General features: G+C 39.1%; 5 protein-coding genes across 5 annotated transcripts; 4 read left to right on the plus strand and 1 right to left on the minus strand.

Moving 5' to 3' along the window:
* The first annotated feature begins 114 nt into the window (after positions 1–114).
* Positions 115–2,288, plus strand: LOC137963216 (protein transport protein Sec61 subunit gamma-like). The gene is made up of 3 exons (XM_068810388.1): positions 115–291; positions 381–504; positions 2,064–2,288. The coding sequence occupies exons 1-2, from the start codon at positions 198–200 to the stop codon at positions 494–496; spliced, it is 210 nt and encodes a 69-aa protein (XP_068666489.1). The 5' UTR covers positions 115–197; the 3' UTR covers positions 497–504; positions 2,064–2,288.
* Positions 2,289–2,954: 666 nt separating this feature from the next.
* LOC137952801 (F-box only protein 6-like) lies at positions 2,955–10,095 on the minus strand. The gene is made up of 2 exons (XM_068799874.1): positions 9,878–10,095; positions 2,955–4,488 (listed from the first exon to the last, which is right to left on the minus strand). Exons 1-2 carry the CDS (start codon positions 9,973–9,975, stop codon positions 3,240–3,242), a joined length of 1,347 nt encoding a protein of 448 aa, XP_068655975.1. The 5' UTR covers positions 9,976–10,095; the 3' UTR covers positions 2,955–3,239.
* A 2,881-nt stretch (positions 10,096–12,976) lies between these two features.
* LOC137952830 (large ribosomal subunit protein bL27c) lies at positions 12,977–21,194 on the plus strand. Its single transcript, XM_068799907.1, has 3 exons — positions 12,977–13,368; positions 20,556–20,657; positions 20,742–21,194. Exons 1-3 carry the CDS (start codon positions 13,075–13,077, stop codon positions 20,916–20,918), a joined length of 573 nt encoding a protein of 190 aa, XP_068656008.1. The 5' UTR covers positions 12,977–13,074; the 3' UTR covers positions 20,919–21,194.
* A 795-nt stretch (positions 21,195–21,989) lies between these two features.
* Positions 21,990–23,060, plus strand: LOC137952820 (non-specific lipid transfer protein GPI-anchored 1-like). The gene is made up of 3 exons (XM_068799895.1): positions 21,990–22,426; positions 22,519–22,590; positions 22,698–23,060. Exons 1-3 carry the CDS (start codon positions 22,081–22,083, stop codon positions 22,862–22,864), a joined length of 585 nt encoding a protein of 194 aa, XP_068655996.1. The 5' UTR covers positions 21,990–22,080; the 3' UTR covers positions 22,865–23,060.
* A 1,053-nt stretch (positions 23,061–24,113) lies between these two features.
* LOC137952810 (pectinesterase QRT1) lies at positions 24,114–25,613 on the plus strand. The gene is made up of 5 exons (XM_068799885.1): positions 24,114–24,421; positions 24,528–24,717; positions 24,847–25,053; positions 25,131–25,366; positions 25,438–25,613. Exons 1-5 carry the CDS (start codon positions 24,135–24,137, stop codon positions 25,583–25,585), a joined length of 1,068 nt encoding a protein of 355 aa, XP_068655986.1. The 5' UTR covers positions 24,114–24,134; the 3' UTR covers positions 25,586–25,613.
* Positions 25,614–25,929: the final 316 nt, after the last annotated feature.

Below are 25,929 nucleotides of genomic sequence, written 5' to 3' on the forward strand. Positions count from 1 at the left end.
TTAAGCCCAACCTGGTTGGGTATCTGATTGGGCAGCCGGCTCGGGCGAGTCGGGTACGTATGTGTATACCATGGTTTTGTTGCCCCGTGGTTTTAAATTTAAATCAGTTGAAAAGTAAAAGGAAGAAAAGAAAACCCTCGTCAATCCTCACCTCGGAACTAGGGTTTCTTGTTTTTATCGGATCCATCTCTCCGTCGATGGATGCTATAGATTCTGTCGTCGATCCGTTGCGAGAATTCGCCAAGGACAGCTTTCGCCTTGTGAAGAGGTGCCACAAGCCTGATCGCAAAGGTCAAATGTTCCTTCTTGGTTCATTGTTTGAATTTCTTGTAACTTTTTGGGTTATATCCTGATTTTCTTGGTTCGCTTTGTCATTTTAGAGTTCACGAAGGTCGCGTTTCGAACGGCGGTCGGCTTCGTGGTTATGGGATTCGTGGGGTTTTTCGTCAAGTTGATCTTCATTCCGATCAATAACATCATTGTCGGATCTGGTTAACTGAACTCGTATGTTACCTCTCCGTTCATTCTCAGTGATAATTTAATATTTTTGTTTTAGTTAAAGATGCCGTCACGTAGTAACATCCCAATTATTCAAGTGTTTATTAATTCATATGGAGGAGGAAAATATGAATACATGACAGGAATTGTTATTTTATCTTGCAATTCTGGTTGGCTGTTCCACTCGGAAATGTGCTGTATTAATATGAAGATAGAACAATCTTGGACGAGTGACTGATTGAAAAACTTAAAAATTAGTCTATACAGAAGAACCAGATGTTGTAATTCATATCATTTCTATTCAGAGTTGGCATAGTTGAGCACATGGGACTAGGTCATCTGAGTAAAGGATCTAGAATTCCTTCAAGACAGGGCTTTACTATGGAGGCGTTCAGGCTTCTTATTTGCAAACGTGTCCATCTTTTCACTGTGAAACCGGTTTTACCTTGGAATTGTAGGAGATTGTGATATCAATTACAGGATTCCCTGCGTACCAGGGTTATACTTCACTCGTTTTTATATACATGTTGCTGTTACAGTTTACTTGTTTCTTTTTATACGTTTCTAAAGCTTATTCACTTTCATCTTACACTGGAATACATTGTTGCCGTCATCCCAATGATGTTAATACCAACACTGGAAACTGTTTAACCAATATACTATACTGGCTAATGCACCATTACAGTTGTTATAGACCAAGTCGTTTTACTGGGCAATATGTAGCACCAGGACCATACTGGATGATGCCTATTGAGGTGCCCAAGCAATATTGTTTCAACCGATGGTAAATTATGCTGTTTGTTTTTAGACAAACTCATCTTTCACATTGAGAGCAGTTCCACTTGATGTTACTATTTCAGATCCTCCTAGATTAGTGAAGGAAGAAAACTTTTATTCATTAATGCGGGTTTTCTAAAAGTCCCGTTGAGGCATGATTTTCTTGTTATGTATTTATGATTTCTTGTTGGTATTAGATTCAATTGTTTGCCAATTCAATGTGCAACTAAAATATAAAAGAAAATTTTGTATCATGGAACCCTCCTTATGTGTTTGTAGCTGGTCTTCCTTCAGTTCAAGATCATCCCAAGTCTAGGCTACATTTAGGGTTAAAGGTGGTTCTCAGCCATGAGACAGAGCATGATCAAATTGGGTACATTATGGGTACATAATATGTAAGAAATGGAAGTACATTGATGGATACTTATTGTGTAAGAAATGGAAGTACATTGATGGGTACTCAATGCGTAGGAAATGGAAACCAGGGTTCCCTATTTGGTTTTGGTACTGTGGCTTGTCCAATTGACTCGCAACAGTGAGGTGCAAATTTACAAAAAAAAATGCAACTGCATAAGCATGCACAATTTTGATTGTCACAGATGTACTAGGTTTTATTGAGTCTAGTACAAAGCCTACTGTTTTGTGATTAAGTGGAAGTCCCTTCAAAACACCTTACGAAAATTGATTTGTTCAATGTCTTCCAGGTTTCTTCCACACAATTTCCTTGTCTGTTTCTTGACTTTTCATGACTTATCCAACTGGCCTGACTTCATTCATTTACGATGCAGGCATGGAGTTATTGCAAAGGGAAACTGGTGGAGCTGCTTGAAATGGTGGAATTTGCCCATTGCAGTACTCAATGTTAGGAAAGACGATTTTGGCTTTTTTCATTATAAATATTTTATACAAACTTGGTTTTCCACAGATTTGTCAACTGTGTTCCTTGTTTTCTTTCCATAACGCAATTTTTTATTAATAGTTTATGCAGAGCAGATATTGAACTTTTTCTTTGTTTTTATTGTTTCTGGTGTTTCCAATTTATCTATTTGTTGAACCTCAGAATGAGGCTCAGCTTGGACTAAATACATAACATTCAACAGGAACCATTAGTCAAAATAGCAAAGGTTACCCAGTAACTGTGCCGGTCTCTGGATTTATTTTGTGCAGCACATAGGGTGGTCTTACTACACGGCAGTTACACCTTCCAAGTTAAGAACATCGTTACTCCCATATGAAGTCAGCGGGCGTTGTCAAGGGCCACCGTGAAGAATTGGGAAGAACCGATCTATGCCGCATGTTCCAATTCATTTAGTGCAAAAGGTGATTGCTCCACAGATTTTTGGGACAGTACTCAGCCTTACTATAAAATTTAGCGATCCAAACAATGTTCTAAATGCGGTCTTTCTATTAGAAATTGCCGGCAATAAAAGAATTAACGGCGCGACTGCCTTGCTACGTTAGTCCAGATACATAGGATTAGCAACATTTTGATCGTTTGGTTCTCCATTAGTCAGCCCATTCTACCGTTCATTCCAAGCACAAGTACCCCTTCAGCTTCAACATCTTAACACCATTTGTTCCCAAATGATTCAAACTAACAACGGCCACGCACTAGGCCAGGCCACCCTTCAATGAAAAACCCAGTCTCGAAGAAGATGCACGTAGTAAGGCGACCATATAGGAAGACAAGGGAGAAGCAACTAACAAGCACAATGTTATCTTCCACAACAGTTTGTGGTGAGAAAAAAAAAAAATTAACAAACACAAATTTATCTTCCACAATAGTTCGTGGTGAGAAAAAAAAAGGAGAAGATAAAAAGGCATTTGTCAGGTTTGTACAATTAAGGAAGATAGCTGCCATGTAAAACACATCAAACAAAATTATCAGCAATTGGGGACAGAGAACCAAGAAATGAAGGCCACTGAAGTCACTTACCCTTGTCCCCAAAAACCACCAGAGCAGATTAGGCCACAGCTGTTACACAGGGGTGAAATGCTGTCCCACATGCAATCCACTGCCGCTTTCTGCCCCGTGGAAGCATGCATCCAGGCACCTTCCGCCACTCCCTGCTTAACACATCATAGGTTACCAAGCGATTCATCTTTCTAGACCTCAGAGACAACATGAGCAAACCCTTGTTACCCAAACATGTCATTCTCACGTGCTTTCCATAAAACTCCAAGCACCATATATTTGGCATTCTGTCAACCTCCTTCCACAAGAGAGTCATCTTCTGCAGCTCCCATATGCATACACAAGTAGCTGCATTCTTAGTTAACAGCCCCACAAGCATTATCTGCCCTTTCGACTCTGCAAGTGTGTAGTCTGTAAGATGTGGAGGTGGTGGGACGACAAATTCCTTCCAAACCCCAGTTGCCATGTTGTAGGATACAATACCATCAGGATCTGAACGCATGAAATAGAGAGTCCCACCTACTGAAACAGCTTGTGATTTGAAGTTCAAACAGAGTGGAAGCCTTATGTTGGATGGCATGCTTCCAGGGCATGTCCAGCAGTTCCTCTCTGAGTCATAGATCTCATGTTCCCCATTACATCCCAACCACATGATCTTGTATCCACTGCTAGTTGAATTCCCATTAAGAGTCATCCCCACAGCCACACGGGACCACACACGAACTGACCTTGCCGGTAGCTCTCTAAACGACTGAGTCAAAGGGTTACAAACATAAAAGTTTCTATGGCCAATGTCCAAGAAACAGACAAGACCACCAGCTGAGGCCACAGGGAGAACAATTACTTTTGCAGGCAAAGAAGGAACTGTTGGGTGGTGCCATTTTTTGAGAAAGGGATCATACATCGCTCCACAGTTAACATTTTCATGGGTAATGGTGTAGAACCAGGGATGTGCTTGTGGAATCTCTTCACAGTATTGAGAAAAGCTCCTTGAGCTCAGTAAAGAGTTCCATTTCCGGCAAACAGATTGAAATCGGAAAAATGTGGCAATCGGAAGTCTTGCGATTACAGCTTCAAAAAGGTCCTCTGGGAATTCTTTCCAAATTTGCTGCTCCATTTCATCTGAACTACTGGTGGTGGGCATTTTCTCTCGGGTGGCTCTATCTCTTCGAGACTTCTTGGCAGGAGGAGTCTTCACAGCTTCCACTACTTTTAAAGTGCTTGACCTTCCTCCCCCCACTATGAGACTGCAGTAACCATTATATACGGAGGTTTCACCAAGATTGAGAAAACGCCATCTGTTCAAAGACAACACGTGGTTAGTAGAATAGACAACACTGTATCCCAAAGTATGCCATCTTTTATGCTCACAAGCCCCAGTATCATATTTTTTGTATTAAAGTCTAAAATCTCCTTAATACTGAGAACACACAATGTACTGTAGCACTAAGCACATCAGAAGTACTCTGGTTTCCATTTGCATTATTCTTTTTTAGTGACAAATATGAGATATTTCCCAGATGAAGCTCCTAGAAAACGTCAATATGGACATAAGCATGGTAAGTAGCTCACAAATGTAAGATGGTGACTACTCGACTTACACACTATCCCTACAAGCCAACCTGCCCAAATCATGAAAGTGGAAAAGCTGACCATTACTTAGTAACAAAGAATATCTACATCAATATGTCACCCTTGGATTCTGCTGAATTACTTTGAACATTTATTCTGACCACAAATAAGGTTGAAGGACCAAAGATGTCAGATGAAGCTGACTTACATACTCCAGAGCCCTCTCTTTCACAACATGGTCATGTGAACCTGTAACAAAAAACGTTTAAGAAGGAAACCTAAGACATCATACATATCGGATAAGTTTCAGAATACAGGATACGGTTCTGCACTTGTCTGTTTTCTTATTCTTTTTTTAACAAAAACAGTGAAAATGGCATTGTAACAAGAGAAACAAAATATAAAGGGGGCCCATGAGAGCATAAATATGTGAGAAAGAAAAAAAAAAGACAAACCAACAGCGGACTGAAAAGTGAAACCCTAATGAGCTGAAGATCAAGATGAATGACTCACAGTTTGGCCAGTTGAGCCAGCATATCCAAAAGAGGCAGATCATTGTCCCACCACTAGTTGGCCCTAGGATGCCTTCTCAGGTACCAGCAAAGGATCATCCAGCCTTGAGCCCAACCATGTAACTCAGCAGAGGTAATATCTCCAGGAAATGTGTTTTTTATATTAGAGTGTATAAACAAACTTTTAATAGAAAGGGTTGGAGCACTTTTAACTTCTTATTTCAAATCTATGATTAAGGTGCAAGATGACATCATGTTACTTCAGCTTAATTAAACATATGTAAAGTTCCAACTTTCAGATGGAATTTCATTTTTTTCTCATTTCATACATGAACAGGGTGATTCACTAGCTCCAAGTAATTTAGATCCACCTAAACTCTCCATGTGCAATAATGCATTTTATGCACATTAGAGAATTCACTTTCTCTCCCAACATTCCCTCTGCCACCAACAGGGCCTTTATTGGGAGAAGGCTGCACTCTTTGCAGGCCTAGTAGAGAACATGGAGAAAGATTTTCCAGTCACTTTTTCAATTGTCCTAGATTTCCATTCTAAGTATAATTAATTCTTTTCTTCAAATGGCCCAAGAAACAGCTACAAAAGACAAATACCAAAGAATCCAGACAGATTTAGCAGGAGGCCATAACTTTTTTTTTTCTTTTTTTGAGATTGAGGGGAGACAGAGAGCAGGAGAGAACAACTGGACTCTTATTCTTTCAACAGATTTGGTTTGAAGTATGGCAAGAACTTTAACCATTCCACAGAAAACCGATTCAGGAAAAACAATGCCAAATACGACAACAAATAGAAGCTAAAGGCTTAGCACAAAAAAATACGGTATGTTCCGTAATATAATAATGAAGCAGAAAAACATGCTTAGCAGATGACTAAATCCCAACATGTTAACTAATCTTAATCCACTGGCAAACATTGATTGGAAGAAAAAAAAACTCAGGTATAGCTTTTACAGTAGTACATGCAAACAGGACAGAAAAATGGAGACCAAGCAACTTTCTTTAATAAGAAGAAGAAAAACAAGCTCTTGACTTATGAATATCTCAAAGAATAACCTAAAAGACACCACAATTTATGTGCTTCTGGAATCTGAGTCTGATCATATACTGGCAAGATTCTAACGGCAACTGCAGAAATTATTTAAATGCACTCATATATGACACACCAAATAATAATAGAATTAAGTGGATTTGAACTTCGAGAGTGCCAAGGGCAGGTTTTACCAAGTTGAGTCTAAAGATGGAATAAGAAGAAGCTTCCCTATACTTTACAAAATGAGGTTATCAGTAGAGCTGTTTTGAGTCAAATGGACTGGAAATTTTTTATTACACTCCAAGAATAATGTTTGGGAGCTGGAGCAAGGCTGGACCTCAAATAAGTAAATAAATTGTAAAATTTGGGAGTTTCAACCCTTACCAGAAATTTACCTTCTAAAGTACTGGATATAGGTCTAAAATGAAATGTATAGTCTAAAGAGATACTAGTACCTTGCCTTGCAAGAAGTATAATATAACTAGAATCCCCCACTTTTTTCCAAATGGCGACTATGCCTGTGTCGTCTACCACACCCTGACAATTTCCGGTGCTTCCAGGAATCATGCCACACCCAGAAGCAGGATGAAGAGGGGGGGCGGTTCGGGCACTCATCTGGGTCTGGTATAAGTAAGATCCCTCATTCTTAGTTTATTGAAGAAAAAGTCCTGATAGCATTTCCAAATGAAACTATTTAAAATGGGCAAAACTTCAAAGAATATAGCATCTAGAATGCTTCTCACATAAGTACAAACTACTGTACTTGGCCTAGACAGGGTCATCAGGAATGTAAATCAGACAATTGTCTTGGACTCGGCCAGATCCAAGATTACTCACCTGAGATGCATGTTAACTCACCGAGTTGAGAAACCATGGGCCTAATATGTAGGGGTACACAGCATTACTTCAACATGTATGATTTTTATATTCACGATGAAACTACAAACACTAACCAATAGCCCATAACATAGTTAAAATGGTAAAGGATGGGAAAGGATAGCAAGGACAGTGAGAAACAAGATAAAATAGAAAATCATGGATCGTGATAGAATTGAACCATTGAATCTAGAAAGTCAGTTCATGCAGAGATGAAGCGAGTGCGTGATCATAAACAACTCAACTTGGACTGACTCAAAAGTCTGGAAAAGCAAACTAGCAACACTCTAAGCCAAAAAAGTTCAATAGTTTGATTTCCCCTACTAATGAACTTAAGAACAGAACCAGCACATGAATTAAATTTTAAAAAAATGAAAATTGAATCAACTAGCTTTAAAAATCAAGTGATTGCTTCTTAAGGATAAATAAGCCCTTCTTAGACTTACAAACGTACCTCTGAAGGGGTTTTGGGTGAGAACATTCATCATTTATGTTGAAGCCAGCGGTGAGCCTTAGATTTAGCTCAGTAATACCATTCTGAGATTCAGATTTTAATATTGTCTATCAACTTGCCCAATCTAGCTCACTTCACTATTTAACCTGAATGGAGACTTGTATTGGTCTGAACCATAACCATTTTCCAACAAATCAGTTTGCTCTTTGCATCCATTGACACCTAAACCCTGATTCCATGGGTATAATGCACTTGCCCTAACTAACTAAATAACATTTTTCATCTTCTCCATTCCTAACCACAATTCCTCCTTAACCTAACATTCCCCAACCTCTTAGCCTTTCCTCTTTCAATTTCTATGGAGATTACACAGGCAACCAGTGTATAATAGGAACAACATAAACAATGATATGAAAGAAAAAAAATTCTTACACAAAATGAGAAATTATATAGCTTCTATACACCATTCTCACTCCTACCAGCTTTAGGCCAATAGCTTATAGAATGTTTATAGGGAGACCAAAGCAGGTAACAGATCTACACCAAAAACCCCATAAAGAATGCCATTCTCACTCCTACCAGCTTTGGATCAACAGCTTATAGATGTTTATAGGGAGACCACAGCAGGCAATATATATACACCATAAACCACATAAATAATGAAATGACATCAAATATATGCCGTAAAATGAAAAAACTACATAGCTTCTATATAACATTCTCACTCCTTCCAGCCTTGCCATCCAACCTCTCCCTCTCACACATAAAAAATTAATAAAAACAGTGAGCGATTTCACTAAGCCTGCATCCACAACAACTTTCCTCCAAAGAAATTACTTAATGCCCCTCCATATTCTAAGATAAATTAATTGCTACAATTACAGTGGGAACCAGAGAACTCCAATCTGAAGGCTCAAATAAGAAGAGGACCTATATGCACAGGTAATGATCTCATCTCTCCTTCTGGAGCTTCTCTTCAAAACAAAGCAGTTCAGATTCTTCAGATCCCTTTGTAAACTGTAGTAGGGAATCAATCATGAGAGGGAAGTATAAGAACGTGCACTCACAAAATCAGTTCCTATCTCTACATGTACGTCTCCCATTCAAGATGGTTCCTTGCCTGTCTAACTGCTGCTCAGTTATTTCACTTGTATTATGAGCAAGAAGAGTACAACAATTCATACCCTTTATTCTGTTTCTCAGTATTGATAAATAGATGACTTCTATAATAGGGAAGAGTAATTTGATTCTTTTGGTGCCTATGAAAATTGAATTGTAATGCAAACAGAATAAAAATTATCACCTGGACATTAAGTAAGTTTCTCTACACTACAGAAGGGACACATAAAAAAGCTTCGTGCACACAAAAATTTCACTAGAACGAAAACAAAAGGCAAATGCCCATCCCACAATCATTGTACACTAAGACCATTTCACCCCAATGATGGAGAACTAAAACTAAAATCTGAAGTTCGCAGTTCTCCAGCCCCAAATTTGGAGCAAAAAATTTCATTTATGGCCTACGGAACTGAACACACAATTTCAAACTGTAAATCAAATTTCCAATTAGGCTGGAGCTTGAACGTAAAGTGCATAAAAATCTTTAGAAGTAATAAATCATTGTAAACATCAATCCCCGAATCGTCAACTGATTAACGACGGAAATGCACACCATTAGATGGACAAATAAATCAGTGCAACCAAAACCTTAACTTTTGTCAACAATCATCAACGACGCCAAAGACTAAATATTCTATAGCGGCCAGATAGCAAGCCAGAATTTTCAGAGGAAACAAAAAGAGTTAACAGACTGGATAACAGAAAACATTGATTGTGCGAGCTAATAAAATTCTAACAATGACACTACAACGTGGTTATTATTCAAAATACGACGCCAATTCAACACCAAGAAGCCGTAAAATGCTTCTACGCTTCTATCCAAAAAAAAAAAAAAAAAAGCTTGCACTCTCTTACAAAGCCAAAAGGCCAACAAATTCATCGGAAACCTCTTTCCTACAAAACGAAGAAAAGAAGAGGAAATTACTGAATCATTTGACTTAAAAGTCTGGTAAGAAAACTCCCCAAGAGAAGCAACAGCTACAAAAAAACCAAACCGTGCCAAATCCACCAGACAGGAAAGCACAAACTGAGAAACCGAAAGCATAAACAAGGCACCGAGAGAGAGAGAGAGAGAGAGAGAGAGAGAGAGAGAGAGAGAGAGGCTACCTCTGGTCTTGATGGTGGTGATATGGAGGAGAGCCGTACAGTTCCCAGAGCTCCTGAATCTGTCCAATGAGTTGTCTGAGCATCGCCACCCCCTCCATTCATTCATTCCTTCCCACCTTCCTTCCAATCCTCTCTCTCTATCTCTCTCTCTCTCTCGCAGTCTCGCCTCTTTTTCCTTCTGCGCTCTCTCGATTTCCTCCGTTCTCTGGTGCTCTCATTTTCCCCCACTCCCCTTTTTCCACGTCACCGCAGAAGAAGTAATTATTGTTATATTGACCGGTCATGGAAATGCGCATTTTAAGTAAAATAATTACGGATACGCCATTGGTTGGTTGTTGTCTCTAACTGCCCCTTGAGATTCCGTAATGTTGGAGTTTGTCCCCTGGCGGTTCCTTGGGGCTTCGTGTACAGTCCTGGTGGTGGGTGCCTTGTCGTTTTAACTTAAATTACCGGTAAGGCCCCGACTTGGCTCCTTATCTTCTACAATGCCACTTGTAGGCTTACTATGTTTAATTATGATATTTTAAAATTTTCATAATATAGTATCATAATGATTATTTTACGGGCATATATGTATGGTTCTGCAGCCGCTCTGGGATGAGTGGCAAGGACGAAATTGTAGCGAAATGAGCGGGTATTTTGTAGGAGGAATGTAAGAGGAATATTAGTGTTATTATTCGCACGTGTAAACGAACGAAAAACACGGTAGAATCTAAAACGGAACCTAATCCGCAGCTTCTGAAACATTCTAAAAATAATCAGCGGCCCAGATTCCATCTTGGGAAGCACTTGCGGTGTACTTGAATTTCACGCCGTAGGCATGATTGCGCATCGCATCTTACGTTTCCAAACAAGGATAGTTACAACTTCCCTTCTTTCATTGGATTTACCTAAATGCCCTGATCACAGAGATGAGGACACTGTTCGATTAATATCCTTTTTCGTGTGAGTCTGACCTTGTTCGAAACCCGACCGGCTGCCAAATCGAAGTCGAACCGAGGAGAAAAGAAAGGGTAGAGATGGAATAAATAAGAGCTGAAGTAACAAAAAGGTAATTTTAATTTACAACAAAAGCATCATTAAGTTTGTCAAACCCAATCATTACCAAAATGCCGACGAAAAGAGTGGCTCCTCCCTTACTTGAATTATCTTCCCTCTCTAATAGCCACGGCAGTCCTCAGGCTGGGCCCCACCCCGCTCCGGCTTCAATCTTTACCGTCTAATCCACTGTTTCCAAGAAAACAACATTAACATATACTTAAGTAATGATGATGGTAACAAAATTAAAATCTTCGGCCGGGCCCACCTCTGTGCCGACCGCTTGTTCTGTAATTACACCAGGGGCCCTACTTCGTTAGGAAGAAGGAAATCCACCGAACCTCTCAGCCTGGTTCAAGACTGACTGACCGGTTCACATCTCTCTTTCTTGCTAACAAAAATAATTTTTTTAAAAAATTTACTTAATTATTCTTTTTAGCATCTTGATAAAGTTCCTACTGGATTTTGCTTTAAATTTTAAATGGCTGATTTTACTGAATATTTAGCTTAAGACGAGCTAATTGCATGATAGAATAATATTTTAATTATTTATTATTGGGTAAAAATGTATATATCATTTAAAGACTTTACTAGTTATTTTCTATGTTTTAATATTTCAATATTTATTATTTTTTATGTAAAAATGCTCACTAAGTTATTTTCTGTGTTTGGTTTACGCATTTATATCACGTAAAATTAGGACCGGGCCAGAGAGTGTGTGATTGGTTCGTGTGAACCAGATAATGTTGGTCAAGGCGTGGTGGGGCCTACACTCAAGAGAGTTCATTAGTGTCTCGTGCAAATGCATCTTGGTACATGATGACTCCTGCTTTTGGGTCCTAAAGTTCACACCAACCTGTCATTTTGGTCATGCAATCAAATAAAGGGCCTAGGTGGACCCACCACGGTGGGCCCCCCGTGAGTGATCTCTCACGGGTCCACCTACCCTAAAAGGTTGTCTCACGCCAGAATTTGCAATCCAAGTCATTTACGGAGGGGAACGAACGAAGGACCGGTCGGATTTCTGTGGGGACAGATGGCGGGGCCTATCGGAGGACCGGTCATGATAGACAGCCGCACGTGTGGGCCGGAGGTTCGGTGATGATCATTAGGTCGCGGGTTTGCGCCCGGTCTTATGATTACGCAGCAGTGTTTGAACACTTCACCGTTTTGGTCAGGCAATCAAGTAAAGCAACTGAGAGGTGGGGCCGGCGTGTTCATCGAGAAAAAAACGGAATGGGGCCCACGCTTTCGAGTGTCATCGAGTAAGGTGGAACGGTGACTCTTTGTTCCACTCGGCCGAACTCACTTTTTGGAAACTTCGTGGAAAGGCGCAGTTTTAAATCAAATTAGAGGTAAACTTGGTTTCATTTCACATTGCAGGTTAGGGATAGGAGAGGAGGGCAGCCAGGCCAGGCCTATGCCATGTTGTTTGGGATAGAAAGGTAAATAAATATAAATTAATAATTAATCTAATAGATTATAATATTTATCCTATAAATATTTAATAAAATAAAATATCAAATACAAAATAAATACTTAAAAATCCTTTAAATAAATAATAATCATAATTATTAATTTTCTCTAATTGATGATTTTTCTCTATGAAATAAGTTTTATATTTAGCATATGCATATATTACTTGGTAAATGATAATATATAATTACCAATAATACATAAAAAACATTATTAAAATGATCATATTATAAAATATTTATGATTGAATATTTAGATATTTTAATAAATAATAATAGATACTTTAATTATTAAATAAATGGTGATAGTAGATTCTAATTAAAAAGGGGGTAAATATATTTTTTTCTATTTATGAGGTTTTATTAAAATAAAATTAGATCAAAGAGTCTTTTAAGTTTTAATATTTTTTTCTTAATTCACTTTCTTTCCTATGTTCACCCTATCACTTGACAAACGTGGGGCCCACTCAGAATGAGAATCGGTCGGTTCAGATCATCGTCGGTGCCCGCGGAACCTGCACTGTTCATTTCGTCACCCCTAAAGATAAGATAAAAGACCATCTCCCTGCATTGCCTCAGCACTCCAACTTCAATTTTTCGTCGCTTTTTATTTTTTTCCCCCGAATTTCTATCCTCATATTTCATCAAAGAACATAAAATTTCAGTTTGTTGTCTTGAAGGAAAATGGCGGCTTCTGCCGTTGCCTTCAATCTATCTGCGGCGTTCAAAGGACTTACAGTTGTTTCGAGCTCATCCTCGTCATATTTGAGAGGTGATTTCGGATCGATTACTACGGGGACCAAGTTTTCGGTCTCATATCCTACAAAATTCCCGTTGACTATCGAGTCTGCACACAAGAAAGGAGCCGGTAGTACTAAGAATGGTCGAGACTCGAAAGGGCAGAGGCTAGGTGTGAAAATATACGGTGATCAGGTCGCAAAGCCCGGTGCTATTATAGTGAGGCAGCGTGGAACCAAGGTGAGTGGGCTGTTAATAGATGGAACAGTGGAATATTTTATTCTGTTGCTGCATTTGAATTTTCGTTTTGGGTCTTAGCTACTTTCTTCAACTTATGTTATTTTCGATGGGTGGGATTTGCATTCACGACATGGAATACCCAAAAGCATCGTGTTGTTGAATATCTCTCAATGCGTCCTTTTAGTTTGGTATGAAGTAGCCATACAAGCTCCGATAAGTGTCGTATATGGCAAATGTAGTCTGCCGCAGCTCATTGTTGCTTTATATCGGCGTTTTCGCCAGGAATGGAACCTAATGTCTTTGTTGGACATTGTGCACTTTCTTCTCTGTCATATCCAAGGTTAACAAATTATTTGTTCCTTCTCTTTTTCTCCTTTTAGGATTTCCTTAGATTGACATGCAAGTATATGTAGAGAGCCTTTGGTGGTAGTCAGGTTGAAGGTCAATACTATGTTAAACTGTTAATAAAGTTTTCAGCTGTTGCTTGGAATTCGATGTCAGTAACAAGCAAATATATGTTCTGGGAATTGAAATAGCCAAGTCTAAGCAAGTGCTTTGGATATCAAAGGAGGTAGATATGCTAGGAAGCTAACCTGTGAACTCATCATTGAATCCAATACGAAACTGGAGGCTGAAGATGGGGAATTGTTGGATTATCCTACTAGGTAAGGGATTAGGAAGTAAGTTGATGAAGATACTCTAATCAGGCTAGATATGTCTTTCGCACCTAGAGTATTTAGCTTATTTATGAGTGCTCGTGAACCACTCATTGGGAAGCTGTAGTGGGAACTTGACATTATCTCAAGGAAGCACCTGATCAAGGGTTGAGAACTGGACATATTTGAAGGAAGTACCCAATTGAGGGTTGCTTTATGATCATTTTAATGTTGCTGCATACTTTGACGCTAATTACCAAATTATTCTTCAAATACATACTGACATGTTATTTAGTGTCGCTAGGTGGAAGCCTAGTGACTTGGAAAAGTTAGAAGGTAAATGCTGCTGTTAGATCTAGTGCAGGAGTAGAACATTGAGCAATAAACTGCACTGTTTGTGAAAAATCTATGGATAATAGGTCATAGGCTGATTTTAGTATAAAGGTGGATAAGCTGATCTCCCTATAATATGATTATCAAGGAGCATCTTATAATGATAATAACCTGGTTGATCATGAAAGGACAATAAATATCGAGGTAGACAACCATTTCATTCCCGAATAAATTCAAGCTAAGGAGAACTTTTACTACTATTTATGCTAAAAAAATCAGGCTTCTTGGCAGCAACATTTGTATTAAGCTGGGAATGATTGATATCTATTCTCCAGCTTTGGGTGTTGAGATGGACTTAGTGCAAATATTTTTAGCCTAAGGGCTAATAAGTAATTTAGTTGTTGTCTTAGAGACTTGAATGCTATTATAAGAAGACGTGGCATATATGTAACTCTATGTTTAGCCGAGGGCAGAATTGTCCTTACATATATGTTTGGTATCCTTATTTTTATGAGATTAGAGCATAGGGAAGTAAGCTAGATATGAAATTTTTTCCTCTGTTTTTTGAAAGGTCTGTTCCTCTCAATTTCATAAGTTCTCCACTAAATTACTCCAAATATGAGGTATTTCAACTTGAAGTCTGATTATGCCTAACATGAATTTTTGAGATTTGTTGGTATTATGCCTCCCTTTGATAGTCGATTTATATGTCTTTTGACATGGTTATTTAAATCCTTGAAGCTCCTATGTTACAAGCAGGGAAACGGTTTTATTAGATTTTTAGTTCAAGGAAATACATTTGAAGTTTTATAGTGGGAAGATAATACTGAATTGCTAACAATGTATAAGCTTTTTTAGGCTGGGAAATGGTACCTATAATTGTACCCAAATTATGATTTGCTCTTGTTATCTTTTAATTTTAAAATAAATTGAACTTGTATTTTAGAGAATCATGAATCTATGATAAAGACTTTTATTTAGAGGACTAACTGCCAACTTATCTGCATACAAATATGAAGGACATAGGAGTCATGATCTTCCGGTGGAAATCAACTCATTTAATCCAATGGCCATTTACCCCCAAGCTTCTTTATCTCATGGCCAAATGCTCTTTGGTTTGTTAGGCAAAGTCTGCTCTTTTCTAAAGCCAAACCCTTATGCACATGTATTCTAGCGTTGAAAGCTTCCAAACACAAAGTGTGAGCCACATGTTGGCCAATTGAACCGCATAGAGAATGATTTTATCATCCTCGTTTGTATATGATAATTAGACTGGGTATTTCAAAAGATTTCAGTTATCTTTATCAGTTCAGTACGACAAGTTTTAACTCAACTATCTGAATAGCTCTCATGTAAAGAGGATGCACAAATCTTATGTTGTTTTTGTTCTTTTTCTATAGACTTCTCTGATGTTTTTTTCAAGTTTTTGGTGGTGCTTTGATTCTTTATCTCAATTTTTGTATGTGGAGATTCTGACTCTGGATGGAAAGCTTCTGGTTTCCCTGATTGATTACTGGCATCTATGTTCGTAAGATTGCTAAAAGAGCAGTCACAATCAACATCTGGAGGTGGTGCTTGTCAAATTAGTTTGAAGTTTTTTTGGCCTACCCTAATTCAAGAATTTAACGCCAAGTAATCCCTCATAAAATAGATTACCTTGTTCAAACCCAAGCTGGCTGCTCCACTACTCTCGTGTCTTGGTTTGAGGGAACAGTCCAAGACAGATGCTAGTGTTTCAAAGCTGGTTGAGTTCTTAAATTAATTTGTGAGTAATATCCTCAAGGCATACTGCTTCCCCTGGAAAGATTGATTCACTCTTCATGTGTTGATGTATGTTTTGAAACCACCTTGGTGGGTAAGGTGGGAGGAATTTCCTTCGGATGTTTTTGGTGTTAGTTTGCCCGATTGTTAGTTGAGTTAGAGTAGGACATTGGGAGCTTTTCATTGTCTGTAGGTATTAGTCTCCTGTAGACTGTACAAACAATATATGTTGAAAAACAAGAACAAGGGTATTTTGGTTATTTTACCTTGTTGTTATTTGTATTTCTTGATGTAATCTTGTTCTACATGTCAAACTGTCTATGGACCAAATTTCATGTAAATAATACACGTAGAATAGGAGATATAGAGAATTAGGGTTTTCACTTAAAGTAAGGGCAATGTTATAAATTGTACTCAACCTACTCAACTCTAAGTGATAAATAGAAGATGGGGGCCGTGCAGGTCCCACATCTCAGTTTCTTTCTTAATTTACTATTCTCCACTTTCTCTCCTCATTCTCTCTTCAACCTTCTTTCTTCTTATTCTTTCCAATATATCTTCCTGTTCCAACATCTTTGATATGTATAGGGAAATTCGTTAGGATCTTGGTGCTTGTGCTGATTTTTTGTTGTCGGTTTGTTATGTTTTGGCCATATTCCCCTTTTCTTTCTTTATTTTTTATTGAATACAAATAAACATGGAGAGTGAGCAAAAATTGATATGAGGGCATAGTGGTCATACAAGTTCATTCACGCAATTTGATATAGTTCAGAGGAATCCTTTGAAGTTTTGTTGGCTTCTTTTATATTTTTCTCCTTTTGTCACTTTCCCGACCTAACATGTATGTCAATTTGAATATCCTGGTATATGCTCCATGTTTGTGGAATCTGACGTTCTGTGGTATAGTAAACAATTTGTGATCTCCAAAACACATAAATCAGTATTTTTAGCTGCCAATAGATTTCTTAGTTTCTTGATACAACGATTGGAGTGAGTAGGTTAGGAACTTGGCATTGACCATGTGTTAGGATTGTTAGTATTATACGTTATTATAAGGGTAGGGTTGTCATTTAGCTAGGATAAGTATGTAGGCATCCATTAGGAGTGGATGCAAGGGTATTTTAGAAATGTTTATATTATAGGCTAGTGTTAGGGTTGGAAGGTGCATCCATTGTATTGTGGGGCACCTTCCCACACATATTTGTTTTATTAATGAATGCATGTCCAAGGGGAAGGGTAGAAACCCCAAAATTGTATCAGAGTTATTGGATCCAAGGTGTTGGAAGTAGGAAGGATAGCGAAGACATCTTCTTTTAAAAGAAATTTTAAAAATATTTTTCTCAAGTTTTGGGAAGACATGGGTTAGAAAAACCTGGCTTGGATGTTTTCACTATTTTTATTTTTTATTTTGCTTGCCAAGGAAAAAATTATTTGTTAGTTGAGTCGTAGAAGAAATCATTGTGTTTTTTTACGTGGGAGTTGATTCATCACCTCACAATTCCTTAAGTTTGATCGGAGTCAAAGCGATCTAAATGCACCACATTGGTTTGGAATCTTGAAGGTGACTTATGCCCAGCTCAGGGCCACTTGTTATTTTCACTAAAAACATTGTAAAAGCCCATTGAGGCAGCTTGTATCCATTGTGAGGTGATTCACAGTCTTGCGGAAAGCATTGTAGCTCTCGGCCACTACTCGAGGCAACTCAAGGACATCTAGAAAACAAAAGTAGCTCTCGGGTACCTCTTGAGGTGACTTAAACAACCCTTGAGATAACTTTTTCCCAGATCTTCCTTTGGCTCCTACCACTTGCTTGTAATTGGAGAGATTCAAAGCCCTTTCATCCACATGGATGGGCTCACTCCACAAATGAACATTTGCAACACTTGAGTAGATCTCATTGTGGTCAATTTGGTGTAGCTTAAAGACATAGTAAACTATTTGGAGTTGACTAAAAAAGAAAGCGGTAATTCTCTCCTTCTAGCACTTACCTAAACTTTGCAATTGCCCTGGGGTGGCTAGCCAAAGGAAGGTGAAACTGAAAGATTTGGTGGATGCCAACCTAGGGAGGCTGAATTGGAAAAGGTTGAGTTTTTTTAAGAGAAAGAGACTTCCATTTGAGTGGCCAAAGATGTGAGCAGCAACCAAAAAGGAAGCCTGCAGTTGAGATTTTCTGCAACAGACTTTCCAAAGCACAAATCTAACGAGGATCCCACCGATTGAGCCTATAAGACCGACCGATATTGGAGTCCTAGACCATGATGCAGGTGTGGTGGTTCGTAATCGACTTGACAGTAGATTTAGCTGCAAATATTTAAAATTTTGCACCTAAGATACTGCAAGAGGTAGTTTCTCAATTAAACTATAACTGGTTTATTTAAGAAGGAGGAAGCATGAGTGAGGGGCAATCGGTACCTAATAATTTGTGTTTTACTTGTGCATGTGTGTGTGTGACTCTCTCTCTCTCTCTCTCTCTCTCTCTCTCTCGTCCACGACTATGATTGGTTGTCCATACTTATTCCAACACTTATCAGAACTATGATTGGACCTACCATAGTGCATACACTTCCTTTTTTTCTCCACGACTACCACTATCATGGCCATGTCCTCTATCTCCACTACCTCCCCCTCGTCCTGAGATTGAGCGGGAGTGGAAGACAAGTTGCCGGAAAGCATAATTTGAATTTTTAGTTTCTCAACTACATTTAGGCGTCACAACACGTTCTGCTCTAATATGCCTATTATATGTCTTTTCAAGGGTTGGAACATTTGAGCATGTAAGCATTGTAATGTGGCCTTAGACCATCCGGAAACTGGGCTACATGAATTTGGCCTTCCTTTTTCCCATGCTTTGTAGGATCAGTGGTAAAAGGATGAAACACTGCAATTTCTTGTAGAACTCCATGCATTTCTGTGAAATACTTTGTAACAGTTTTATCACCTCTACTCGTGCTGAAAAATTTCACATACGATTCATATACCCACGAGAGATTATTTTCTTTGGCAAAAATAGATTCAAGAATCTTCCACATTGTCTTGGCAGTCTCGCAACTCATAACTTGATTTACTGTTCTGCATCCAAGTTTGAACTTTATGATCTTCATCCTCCCAATTCTCACTCATAGATATCGAAAACTTCTTGACAAATCTACACCAATTTAAATAATTAGTGATTTGAATGTAATCTTTGGTTTTTGTAGGCTCTGACATCTTAGTAGGTGTAACAACTTCTGTATTAGCCATAATCACATCTAGAGACAGAACTACAGCAGCAGTAATAATGTCAAACCCGTGACAATCACCCAAAACCTGCTCACAAAAGGGGAAAACTTGTCTGTGTAGACACTTGTGGGCCTCACTGTACAGGTGCACTACTAGGTTTAGTGAGTACGAAATTCCAGCAATGCTATAGTAATCAAATTCCTTCCATTGACTCTAGCAACCAGCAATCTGCAGTCCCAATGAGTAAGAGACTCTGTGCAGGTATCCCTGTACACCAGGATAAGTGACACAGGCATATGCCTCGTTCAATCATTTAACCCTAAAGGGTCAGAGATACACATAATAACTGCTTTAAGAAGCAACACAAACCATTAAAAGCCATTAACTTTAGGTTATGACACAAATAAAGGAAAAGGATTGACCTTTAAGACCTATTAGCAGAGGATATGTAAGAAAAAACCTGGTGAGAAGTCGTAGGCTTAAGAGGAAGAAGACAACACCCTTTAAAACTCTTCTTCTATGGACTGTGCTGTTCTGATACAATGTAAAATAATAAAATAAAGAAGGTAAAAGAAGAAGAAAGAGGAAAGTAGAGAGAGAGAATTGAGAGAGAGGCAGCAAGAGAGCAGCAGTCTCGTTAGAGGAGAAAGTGAACCCCTAACCTGTTTTAATTAAACCACTTAAGCAAGTCATTATAAAAAGACAACTATGCCCCTTAGACCTACACCTCTACAAGAGCTTATATTTGAGTAAAACGTACATCTTTGTCCCTTCTAACTATATCTCAACTACCCACATATGGAATGATGAAAATATCCTTGCACTTTAACAGAAGAGTTACCCAAATTTACCAGTTCCTAGTGGTAATATTCTTACTACTTCATATTTAAAAAAAACAAATATGAGTTTGGGAGGAGACACTCTGTAAAATGCTTGTGAATTGCTTAAAAGAGAATGTGCTGAACTGGATAAATGTGGAAAGATTTTGATGGACAATTATTTCTTTATGAACTACTCATGGGCTGACTTCCACCAAAGATATTGGTTATTAACTATTATAAGGCATAACACCCTCTGTATTAAGTTGATTATGTTCTATAAATCTCTTTGATTGTGTTTTTATTTGCCTTGTTTCTCTAGCCTACTTTTTTATTTGCATCTACACACTCATTTCTTATGGAGGAGCAAGTTTGTGTTTGACCTGTGTTTTCATTTCAGTTCCACCCGGGAAAGAATGTTGGGATTGGCAAGGATCATACCATTTTCTCTTTGATTGATGGGCTGGTTAAATTTGAGAAATATGGACCTGACCGGAAGAAGGTCTGATTAAATGTAGAATTTGGACCATCTACTTTTCTTATGGTTTACTATGGTCAGGTGCTAATCATACATTAATGGAAACAGATAAGCGTTTATCCAAAGATTGAGCAGCCTGAAAACCCAGATAGTTACAAGGTAAGGAAGAGGGAGTACTTCAGAATGCAGCGCGAACGACGCAAGGCAAGACGGGAGGGAATAGTTGATCCCCAACTGGTATTGGCTTCAGCAGAGGAAGTTGCTGAAGAGAATCCAATTTGTTGATGTCTCAAAACACTGCTGTGTCTTTTGAGCTCTGTAAGTTGGTAAAATAAATAGGTTAGCGTCTCATTATTTCATTTGCTTTTGCTGACACGAGCTCTACATTAATTGCTTCAAAGCTTTTGTTTTCAAGAACCCAAATTCCGTTACTTATTTGTATTATTATCGTTCTTGGCAAGTAATCAAGTTACCCCAAGAAACCTCTTGAACGATTAGTGCAGGTTCTAGAATGTATGCTTCAGTGAAGTCTCCATATTGGATGTCATTGAATTTGAGGGACTTAATGCAGAAACAGGAGAGTAGATCCATTCCATTTTATCCTTGGAATCAAATGCATCCAAAAAAATGGACAAACAGGTGTTGTTTCAGCGAAATTTATGAACCCCATCTTGCTGCAGATTATCAGAATCAAGATCTCACCATAAATCCCGTTGACAGTTGACACTGTTTATCTGGGCAATAAAAACCCAGCACTGCTGCAATTCATATTTTACCAAACCAGAACCTGTTTGAATTGTCTGCAAAGATTGCTCTTTTTTCTTCTTCTATACTGGAGACAAACCGTTGAAGCAGAACTTGTTCTTTATGAGATTTATTATGCCGTGTCTGGGTCTTTAAGTATGAGATTGAATCAGACCTGCCTACTCACATAAATGGATAGCTCTGACCTGGGAGCTCTGGGGTAGCTGCATGACGGTAGGCTTAACTAAGACGAGTCATGTACGTGGATGCATGAATACAGCAGCTCACGCGGGAAGAATTGTTCGGGTAAAAACAAACAATACAGCTATGGCAAGAAAGATGAAAATTCTTTTTTTCAGTGTTTTTTATGAAGAAATGGAAGCGATACAGCCGAGAGAAAGCTGAATTCTCAGTTCAGTGGACTTACTGATCTAAATCTGAGGGAGACTTTTGGTTCCTATTTATGATTTTTGGCAGTTGAGAGAGGACACCACCTGCCCCATCTGTCTGCATTAACTCCATTCACATCGGTGATTGACAGAGAAGAGCACCATTAATACATCTTAAACAGCGCGGCAGTCCACTACCCCTATTAATTTCTTCTAGGTTGCTTCGCGTCAATGAGAACCATTCCATCGTCTTCTTCCTCGTTGCACTTACCCACACCAGTAAACAAAAGAGGAGAAAAAGGAGAAGAAAGAAAATGGTGCTCTTCCGCTCTCTTTTCCTGCTTGGCCTTTTCGTCTTCCTTTCCCTCTTGGGTTTCAGCTCGTCCGCTTCTTCTTCCATACAAGATCAATGCGCTGACGAGATGGGCAAGGTTACGACGTGCCTCCAGTATGCGTCAGGAAAGATGGCGGCACCCTCTGGTGACTGCTGCACGGCGGTGAAAGACATAAGAAGCAAAGCCCCTGTTTGCCTCTGCTTCGTCATCCAGCAGGTTAACGATGGCTCTCCAACTGTCAAGGACTTGGGTCTGAAAGTAGACAAGCTCCTCCAAATGCCCGCTGACTGCAAGCTCCCCAATGCCAGCGCCACCGACTGCCCCGGTTCGTCTCTCTCTCTCTCTCTCTCTGATTGCTGTTACCTCTTTATCTAACCATTCTTCAACTCACTGGTTTACTTGATTTCATTCTCCTAGGGCTGCTTGGATTATCACCCACTTCCCCCGACTATGCTCTCTTTATGGGATCAAACTCTACTACCAATAAAGGTAAGTAAAAGCTTCCAGACTTCTGCTCTTTATCATGACTGAATATTTAAAAACCCATCGTGGAACTCGAACTCCCACTGAAAATTTATCTTCCATTTTCTTTGCAGCTTCCCCAGCTGGATCCGGCAGCTCCACCAGTTCTCCAGCCACCCAAACATTGCCAAGCAACGGATATGCAATCAAGCCCCAGCTTGCTGTCGCTATTTCTGTCCCACTGGCGGTAGCCTTCTTCGTCTCCAAAACGCCCATAATGAGGCTGTGGACGTCTTGGTAATATCTTTATTTCATGCGCTGAGAACTGCAGCTGAAGGCATCGTTCTGTGAATTAAAAAACGTTTATTTCTCTATATTATCCATTTCAGTTTGAAGTAAGAGCGTGTTAGCATCAACTTCCGTCGAATGTTGCAGCAGTTAATTTCCTGTAACATCTTTGGAGTTTATAAAGAGAAGTCATGGTTTCCGTTTGCAAATCATGACTCTTAGAGACTTGAATCAATATCCATTCTGGGCATTTTTATGTTTTCTGTGTAAGAAGCAGCAAAGATTGATCTGCTCTTATGAAATCGTACCAGAAGTCATGCATCTGTGCGGTTGAAAATTAAATACGATTTGATAAATTAGACGAAGTAGGTAACGATACATTAAAGAGTTAACAGGGAACAAAAACATGAATGGAGATGATATCATCCTAATCACCTAAACTCGTCTCTTTCTCCAAATGTTAGCTGAGACTTGTATAAGGTTTTTATGTAGCTAACATGATCAGATTCGGTTCAACTGCATAAATTTATTTATGTAGCAGATTTGGCCACAATTCAGAGTCGATCGAAACTAAGGCTATTTGCCTGAATAACCACGAACAGGTGATTGAAGGCTAAGTTTCTCCATCAATGGGAGAAAGGAGATGGGAGGAGAAAATCTCAAAAGGGAAAGAGAGAAGAAAATAAACATGGACCATTGATTATTGGAATGAACTGATTCGATGACTTAAATAGAGTTTTTGCATGCTTCGAATGTTTAGGGTTTAGGGTTTAAGGTTTAGGGTTAATAACTAAAATCCCTCAAATGCCTTAATCTTAATGATAATAAACTCATATAATTGACAATTCAATATTCTCCGACCCGTGGGGTGAAACAATAAACCTGAACCCAGATTTTTCATGTGGGGTCGGGTCAGGTTGAGGGTTTGGTTTTGCTGCAGTACATTTTTAAAAATCAGTTACAGAAATGCGTAACCGTTAGCAAATCGTCAACGACCTGATGCGATCACATGACCATTTTCTACGTTTGGCACACTTGTCACAACCAACCTTTCCCTCCGTCTCCACCCCCTCTTTAAACTTCCACTAATGGCTTCCCTCCAACCGCCCAACTCGTCGTACCATTATCACTCAGCACAGAAAAACGCCTGCTCAACTCCAGGCTCCTCCATATTCAATTCATTCACGCGCTCCGCCCCCTTCGGCTTCCATGTCCATAGCTTTAAAAGCTCGCCGGCACCCGGAACCTGGATTCATCTCAAACTAGCGGAACAGGCGGAGTTGATGATGGGGTCCCTTGTTTTCAGTCGTTTGCTGTTGGTTTTGTTTACATTTTCGGGAACCCAGGTGGGAATTTGTAGGGAGATGGGTTCGGAAAGGAATTTCATCGATTGGGATGATCTGTCCATGGTTGATGATTTGGGAATGTTGGACTCGGATAAGGAACGGGGAGTGATTGTGGTGGCAAAAGATGGGAGTGGTGATTCAAGAACAGTTCAGGATGCTGTAAATATGGTTCCTGACTGGAATTCTGAAAGAGTAAAGATCATCATACAACCAGGTATTTACAGGTCAGTGTGAGGAAAGAGAAGCCCAGAGAGGAAATTAGTTTCGTTTGAGATTGAAATTTAAATGATAAACTGATCATGATTTCTTTTCTTCTAATTTGATTCGCAGAGAGAAAGTGTTAGTTTCAGTTACCAAGTCGTACATTTCGTTTATCGGGAGCAATATCTCCAGTACTGTGATCTCTTGGAACAGTAAAGCTTCAGATAGAGATGGGAATGGGCAACCTGTAGGGACTTTCAATTCTGCCACTGTTTCTGTAGACGCTGATTTCTTCTGTGCACATGAAATCACTTTTGAGGTACCCTTCAAAAAAATTTAACAGAATCTTTCAGGAAAAGGGAATGGAATCTGGATATTACGCTCCAAAACAGAAGAAAATATAATTTTCGATTTCAATTCTCTAATTTTTAACAGCATTATTCATCAGAATACAGCTCCAACACCTTTGCCAGGAGCAGAAGGGCAGCAAGCTGTTGCTCTGAGAGTCTCTGGAGACAAAGCCGTGTTTTCCAGATGTACAATATTGAGTTCCCAGGACACTCTGTATGATCACAATGGAAGGCATTATTTCCACCAGACTTACATTCAAGGATCAGTTGATTTCATCTTCGGTCATGGCAGATCCTTATATCAGGTAAAACAATAAAGAAAATCACATGGGTTACAGAGTTTTATGACGTTATAATCCTGTGTTTGGTTGTCTTGATACAGAACTGCACTCTTCATGCAATTGCTTCCAGTTATGGAGCCATTGCAGCATCACAAAGGGACAATCCATCAGAGGATTCAGGCTTCTCTTTCACCAACTGCAACTTGAAAGGATCAGGGTCTGTTTATCTAGGAAGAGCATGGGGCAGATATGCAACAATAATCTACTCCTACTGCCATTTTGAAGGCATCATCAACCCTGAAGGATGGGATGACTGGGGTGACCCATCAAGAAGAAGGTAACTGGTAACCCTTCTCTTTGTAAGCTGCACTAAGGAAAATTTCAAGCGGGTCAATCGTGAATGTGCAGGACAGTGCTGTTTGGGGAGTTCAACTGTACAGGGGGAGGAGCCGACCCTAGATGGAGGGTGCCATGGGCAAAGTCATTCAGCTTTGAAGAAGCAAAGCCATTCATGGGAAGAAACTACATAGATGGAGATGTTTGGCTGAAGCTCTAAAGTCAAGCTTCACAGTGTTTTTTTTTTTTTTTTTGTAGTGTGAAAGTCAATTCCAAAAATTAGTTTTCTGTTGCAATTTAGATGAGGGAGGTTGAAGATTTGTTTCTGGTTGATATGGCAATGATGTCAATTGGCCTTTTCTTGTGCTTCTTTTTTAATATTTTCTCAAACCGAGACACAGAGAAGTGAAACCAAGACACGAAAAAATGTTTCAAATAATATTTTTTGAAGATATATTTTACTCCTCATGGAGGCTTTTTATAAGACATTTACAACCTTATTAAGATCCAATTTAGATCTTAGAATCAGGAACAAATCGTTTCCTATAATTCCGGTAACAAATT

Source organism: Aristolochia californica, unplaced genomic scaffold (genome assembly GCF_029961685.1).
Source record: "Aristolochia californica isolate CCGP_79_NKW_82.1479 unplaced genomic scaffold, dmAriCali1.0.hap1 SCAF_1, whole genome shotgun sequence".
Lineage (NCBI taxonomy): Eukaryota > Viridiplantae > Streptophyta > Magnoliopsida > Piperales > Aristolochiaceae > Aristolochia > Aristolochia californica.